Source organism: Solanum tuberosum, unplaced genomic scaffold (assembly GCF_000226075.1).
Source record: "Solanum tuberosum cultivar DM 1-3 516 R44 unplaced genomic scaffold, SolTub_3.0 scf00736, whole genome shotgun sequence".
Classification (NCBI taxonomy): domain Eukaryota; kingdom Viridiplantae; phylum Streptophyta; class Magnoliopsida; order Solanales; family Solanaceae; genus Solanum; species Solanum tuberosum.
In genome coordinates, this window is record NW_006239661.1 from 37,158 (window position 1) to 44,870 (window position 7,713).

The 7,713-nt window shown below is 28.6% G+C and overlaps 1 protein-coding gene across 1 annotated transcript; it reads right to left on the reverse strand.

Moving 5' to 3' along the window:
• Positions 1-273: 273 nt before the first annotated feature.
• LOC102601147 (uncharacterized) lies at positions 274-2,838 on the reverse strand. Its single transcript, XM_006367189.2, has 3 exons — positions 2,442-2,838; positions 1,744-1,962; positions 274-800 (listed from the first exon to the last, which is right to left on the reverse strand). The coding sequence occupies exons 1-3, from the start codon at positions 2,619-2,621 to the stop codon at positions 582-584; spliced, it is 618 nt and encodes a 205-aa protein (XP_006367251.1). The 5' UTR covers positions 2,622-2,838; the 3' UTR covers positions 274-581.
• Between the last annotated feature and the right edge of the window lie 4,875 nt (positions 2,839-7,713).

Here is a 7,713-nt window from a genome sequence, read left to right on the forward strand (position 1 = left end):
AAAACTGGTACTTGCACGCTTGTTATTTGTGTCGTGCTTTCACTCCGGTGTTTCAACATTATTTCTACAAAATATTTTTTTTGTTTCCCATTTGGTATTCGATACTTACATTGAAGCCCGACTAAATTCAAATTCACGCTGAAAATAGTATTTACCACTCCACCACGACCCTAATTGATTTCTACCAAATATATTTTATTATCCAGAAACAAAACTAGGTAGAATGATAAGAAAGTTGGTTTGCATGTATTAAACAAATAAAAAGGTTATTACTTTATATAAACGACCCATGTGGGTTGGTGGGCCAATGAAAACTATAAAACTAACTCCAACAAACACTTTGCCTTTTAAATTTCTTAATTAAATTAATTACAATGTACAATAATCTTCCAACTTTTTCTAATATAAAACAAATTGTGCATTATTGCTCTCTTTTTTCTCTTTCTTTCCTTTCAAAAGACCCCACCATCTTCAAAAAGGAAACTTCATCAACCTTTACAACCCCTCCTTATATGTCATGAGTTGTATAAAGTAGTTTTTTGAATGTATTATTTTTTGGTTAATTATTATTTTATATGTTGTTATGAACCAAGAGGTGCTCTATGAGGAATCCCTTTTCTTCTTCTAGCATTTGAAGGTGGTGGAGGAGGGGTGGGTGGGTATATATTGTCATGTTCTAAGCCTTCACGCAATTGATTTCCTCCTCTTGATGATATGCCTTCACCTCTTTGTAATGCTAGTACTTCATTCTTGGCATCTAAGATAAAGCTTGAATCTCCATTCCTCTTTATTCCTACAAGCTAAGTCATTAAAAACAAATGATATATAGTCCAAAAATTGTAACTCATCATCTTTCAACATTACTTCAATTGGAATATCACTACAACAATATTAACAGTTTTCAGCAGCAATAAATATACACATTAACAAAGAGTGCTAAAGTCTTTACCAACATTAGTTAATATCGCTGTAGGCTTTAGAGACATTTATAAAGAGTGCTAATTGCCACTAAAAAATATATTTATCGACAAATAAGTTATTGCTGATAATCAATCGCTAAAAAATGATATATAGATATTAGCTTGGACTAATGGTGAATGTAGGCCTATAATGGTGTCATGAATCATTATATATGTAGTGTATATGTAAGTTGTGAGCACAAAAATGAAAATGTTATAATAGCATTTAAAAAAATTGGTTAATTGGTTATTCTTGAAAAGGATGGCATGTGTATCTATTTATAGATTCCCTAGCTCTCCATGTGGCTTCATAATCATCAGTAACGAAGTTAGGAATTTTTAAAATGAAACATAAAAAATGCGAAAATGTTATATCTGAAATCCAAGCATACGACTTCAAAAACAATTTTTGAACCAATTTCATTACTATACTATTTATACAGTATAACATTTTAACGAATCGGATTCAATTGAACCCCTTTCTATAAACATAGCTTCACCTTTGTCAATATGTCAATCAAAGGCTACTTGAACTTTTGAGTTGTGACCATATGATATGATGACGATGAAGATGATACATGTATTTTTTGGTAGGGAGTTACAATCAATGATGGTGATCAAGATGTGAAATTTTATTATTTATTATGAATATGTGGGACATAATTAACATGAATCACGATGTATGAATAATGCAATGGCCATGGCCAAAATTTTAAAAATAAAATAAAATAAAATAATTAATAGGTAAAATGAAGTAATCAATTAACAAAATTAGATAATTTACCTTACATCCAAGAGAACAGAAACGAAAAGTGTCCAAAAGGCTTCTTCCACATATTTCACAAACATGAGAACTTGCTTTGCCACTACTCTTTGGTTGTGGCCTTTCATTTAGAAATAAAACTCTTGCACTGTTGATTACATATGTTTGCACTCCACTTATATCCAATACTTTTTGAATCTCTGAAACTCTTACCACATCATGATATGATGATCTCCTTATCTATATATATTTCAACAACAATTATTTACAAATTTTAACCACACGTGCTATAAAAAGAAGAAAAAAAATCCATATATCATACCTACTTTTTTTTTTCTAGGTAAAAATTGAAATAAAAGATTACTTACTATGTAAGAAAAGATACATTACAAGTATTGCGGAGCCCAATTTTTTCTATTTTTGAGTTTTATACTAAATGTAGATTATTTGACAAAAAAAAGAGATTGTTCAAATAGTAAGCATCCTCTCTCTCCAATTCTGAGTTTGTAGGTTCGAGTCAATAAGAGTCAAAAAGGAAGATTGGACACAAACACAAACACAAAGTTTGAGCCAAATTTATTGAGTTTTACTGAACCCGTAACTATGATCATAATGATACTCATAATGCCAATGTTTTAGATACCAACAATAACTACGTTTTGCGTGAATTCAGATTAGTCGGATCTCCAATACTAGCACAGTTTATAAATAAAATTTACCTGAATGACTTGATGATCTTTATGTTTCGATGAGCGGCAATAGAAGCAAAAAGCATTGTCATTGCAGTCCAAGCAGTACATATTGCATTCACTCCGCGCCGCATCACCGTGCGTCCGGCAAATCGAGAAAAAAGCAGTGTTCAATAATGGCTCTAGCCATGGCGGAACCAGCATTGTCATCAAACCGATCTTCGATTATCAATCAACTTACTGCAATCTGCTCAGAATGCTCCGTCCAGATTAATTAACACCTAATTCACCCAATGTGCATAAGTTGGAGAAGAAGAAGTTATTGTATTGACGATGAAGAATCAAAAGAATTTGAAAGAGAGAGAGAGAATTTTTAGAGAGAGAAAGATGGGGGATTGGAAAGGGAAGAGAAGAAGGAAGAAGGCCTAACCTAAACTAACAGCAACTTAAAATTCAACAATAAAAACATGGGGTGGGGCGGGGTGTGGGTAGGGGTAGGGGGTACGGGGTGAATGAAAGTAGATCTGACGGCCGAGAAGAGCTGGTGGTGGCTGAGATTGATTTTGAGCCGTTGGATGACTTTGTAGGGAAAAAAAGGAAGAAAAGAGAGAAAGGGTATGTGTGAGTTTGGCGCTTACGCCAACTTTTTTGTTTGTTTTTTTAGTTTTTTCGTTCGGTGTTTAATATCTATATTGAAGCTTAATTAAATTTAAATTCGTATAGAAATTTTTTATATTAAGATATAAAAAACTTTCTAATAAAGATGACTTTATATTCAAAGGGATTCAAATTCGAAACGTTTAATCAAAAATAAAAAATTACTTATCACTCCATCGCAATTTTCGTTGGTGCTTACGCCAACTTTGGTTGTTCTTTGCGTCTCTATGTAGGCAGAAAGGTCGGCCATTAGGCTACGTCTAAGCAAAACAGCTGGTCACTAAACGACGTCGGTTAGAGGTTTTGTTTTTATGCGGGTTGACACGTGTTGAATTATAAGTGGAGGATGATGTGGGTCCCATTCATCGGTATGGTTTCTTGTTGCAAATTACGTCCGAGATGAGAATGAGTGTAATGTGACCTGGCGATATTACTTTAATACCCTTTGTTTTAGCAGTTATTACCATCTTTTTGTCCTTAGGATTTGTAGTGTCTTGATGAGTAGGGGGTGGGCTACAATATGAGTTTAGACGAATTCAATAGTTTTAAATATTCATAAATTTAGCGTGATATATTAGTTTTATTGTTGAATTATTTATAGTTTTAAAAATATTTATTCACATAAATATACTTCTGACATTGCAACATGAGTGATATACATTCCCTAAATTTTCACACAAAATTTAGGGGTGTTTTCAATACTCGTTTCTCTTTTTGTATTAAGAGTTCCATGTTTTTACAAGAGTTTGAGACCACTTGTCATGTGGCAGATCAGAGAATGTAACTAAATTTAGTTAGTCAAGTAAATAAGTGTTTTTAAGTATGTCAATAATTTGGGACAAAACTAATAATTTAAATCAATTTCAAGAATATTTTCAATACTTTTCTCTTTTTACTTTACAAGTTTGGGGTAGACATTGAAATTTTGTGGGACTCTAAAAGATGTGTTCAATTCGAGTTGGGACTTTACAAGGTAGGTGTGTTCAATTTCAATTAAAATTCTTAGAGACTACTCAACCCTAAACTCGAGTTCATGCATATATAAAGGATACTATATTCCCTTGAAAAGGCATCTCGAAAATTCTATAAAGAGATTAAAATCTCGAATATTTTACAAATTCATGGAATATTCATAAAGAGATCAAATCCAAATAATCATAGTTCGGAAAATACGCTACTAACAACCCTCGAATCATGAAAATCTTATGAGAGAAGAATCAAGAGAGGAACAAATTTGTATCTACATATTTTTACAATAAAATTATGTTTCTTCCTATTTTCTTTGTGATTGTATGGTTTTAAAATGTGTTATAGGTTTGATGGCAAATGGAGAACTTATCAATTATAAAGTTTGGCAGCATGAATGCCAAAAAGAAGGATTATTCGATAAAGAAAAATATTTGTATCGAGTATTTATATGAAGCTACATTAATACTTTGACATTAAATTGAAAATTGAAAAAAAATGTGTATTACTACAATTTAATAATATTAATTTATATGAAAACGCATGTGATGTAGTGACATTTCGATTAATCTTCATAATAGGCTGATTTGGTGTAAGTTTGGATTGATTTGGTAGGTGATTTTTTTATGTTGGCTCTCTAAAGGATAAAAACATGTCTAAAAGAAAAAAAAAATGTGTAGAGGTGTATATTTTTATTTAAAATTTATGAATTTCTAGAGCGAGTTTAAATTTATAATAATAATAATAGGATTCATGATCAAATATTTAATCGATTTCTTACTATATATGAATAAAAATTATTTAATTCTCATAAATCTATAAATTATATTATAAATTCGCCTCTAAACGTTCCTTCAGTTAGTCGTATGGATACTCATAATTATAAATTATGTAATACATTCTAAGGATGGTATATAGACATCAACTTCCCACATGTATACGTACATATGATAATCGCTCAAGTATAATATTCATTTAGGAACTAGAAAAGTTCAAGGTTCTTTTTAATTATTTTGCCTATCACTTTCATTCGTACTTAACTATTTAATAAACCAAAAAAGTACATTTTTTCATATTTCTTAATGAAAAAAGAAATTAAATTTCAGGGATTAGAGAGAGGGGTAATAAATATAAAGAACAAAACAAAAAAGATGCCGGCTTTGAGAAGCTTATGGAATCTCCATAATCGAATTGTTTCAGAAAGTTTCATGTCTGCTATAACAAAATATTGTTATGAATATTGATATTTAATATGCATTTATATTTCATTAAATTGTTATAAGCAAAGTATGAAAAATTAGAAAGAGTATGAATATAAAAATAGAAAGCGTTAATTATTTTTCCTTGTGAAATTATGACAATAGTTATAGATACAATTTAAATATAATTTTTTCAAAAAATATTTGTGATTAAAGTTTACTATGTGCATGATATAAATGATGATCAACATAAATATTTTAATAATTTACTTTATATATATAATATATTTCGTACAAAAACATCATTTAATAATATTTGGGTATAAATACTATTTAATAATATTTGGGTATAATTATTAAGAGGGATAATTTTAGAAAGAGTGTCCTGCTATAATTAATATCATTATGTTACAGGTATAATGTTGTTATAGAGAAATAAAATATAACATGAAAAATTGATTCATGAGAAAATCATATTGTTATAATAAATTATCGTTCCAATAAATGATCATTATAACAAGGTTTGTTTGTATGGATTAGCCTCAATAAAACTTTCAACCTCTCATTCCAATTAATAGTGATATGTACAATTAATAAAATTAACATATTTTATGTGATTAATTTAATTATATAATAAACATTTATTTTGTGTTTTTTTTTTAATAATTTCTACTTCTACTACTATCCATAAATACTTATTTTGTGCTGCAAATTTGATTATCATCTGGTCAATTCTCTATCTTATCCAAAAACGTATATATAAAAAAAAATCAAAACGAACTATTTTAAACAAAAAAACATATCTAAAGTACTTTTTTCTTGTTTTCATCATGTTTTTCATTTTCTTTTCTTAGCAACAAAATGAATAATTTATTGGTTAGGTGATCTTTCTTTTTTCAACTGTCACTATTATGCAAATAAGAAATAAAAATAAAATTGCATTGGGGAAATAAAAAGGAAACTTATTATTTGCACAAAATTGGGATGACTTCATAAAAAGACTATAAACTATTAAAAGAAAATTGTTATCCAAAGCGAAAATTGCGCTCCTCAATTGCAAAGTAGCTTTATAAATACTCTATTATAACACTCTTCTTTTCCTTCCAAAAGTAACATACTTTTAATTTAAAATTACTAATAGCTAATACAAATTAGTCAAGATCAAAGTTAGTTTAGTACAGTATTTTTAGCCTATTACTATTGAGATTTAAAAAAAAATTATTTATACTTTACGATGAATTTAATTTAATGGAGTAATTACATGAACAATGAAAATTGATATAGCCAACTTAATTTACTTGAAATTGATATAAAACAATAATTATTTTTTTATATATAAAATGATAGATATTACTAATTAAATTATTAGTATAGGAGTGTTCGACCAACGGTCACTCAGTCAGTCTTAACTCTTGACCCAAAAGCCAATATTACACAAAAATTTATTAACAAAACTACTAGTAGTTACATAATCGATTGATACAAATTTGTGTTTAGTGCTTTGAATTATAACGTAAAATTAATTGTTTGGTCCTCGAAAGAAACTTCATATCTTCATTCACACATGATCTTGATCAAAATATAATAAAATAATGTACATTATTTTCTAAATAAATCACACTATTATGTGAAAATAATATTAATTATTAGGTTTCGAATGATAAATAAATAAAAAAGGGAATTAAGAGAAAAGGAAATTTGAAAGGAAAAAAAAACATTCTTATTGAGGAGTTTTGTCCCTTATTGGAAAAAGATAGAAAAATCATTATCTTTATATAAAGAAACACTTCTTTCAAATCTTAAAAAGTTAACAAGAAATCAAATCATTGGCTATAAATTAGAAGTTTCATCTCAATTTTTGAACATTGAAAATTTGAAAACTCTTCTTCCCCATTTCTCTATCGTTTTGAAAATAAAATATAAATGTCGTGTGATTTATTCTGTCTTGTTGAGTTAAGCGAAATTCTATAATTTATATTGTCATTATTATAAAATAATTTCTTGTTCTATCCTAAAGGAATTAATATAAACACCTTGACAATGATGAGGTGTTTAGATTATTATGGTGATGTTCAAACTTAGAGACAAGAGGGATAATGGGTAAGAAAAATGATTGTCAAATTTGTAAAAGTTCCAGAAAATTTTGATCATTTACATAGTCAAATGTAAATAATGACCCCACATGTTATCAAAATAAATTGTTGGACCATTTCATAAAGTATCAGCATAATTTTGAACCTCTCCTCAAATTAAAATATCAAAATATAAAGATACGAAAATGAACCTTTTCATTTTATATTGCACAATCTTTATGATAAACAATGAGTATCTTTTTAGTTTTTTGTTTGGCGTATGGTATTTGCAATGAAATTTGACTAATTCAAATTTATATTATGTAGTGTTTCATTAGAGAAAAAGTTCTTCCGAAAATAACAAGTTGCTTTATTATATTAGTGGTGGGGGGGGGGGGACAAAACATA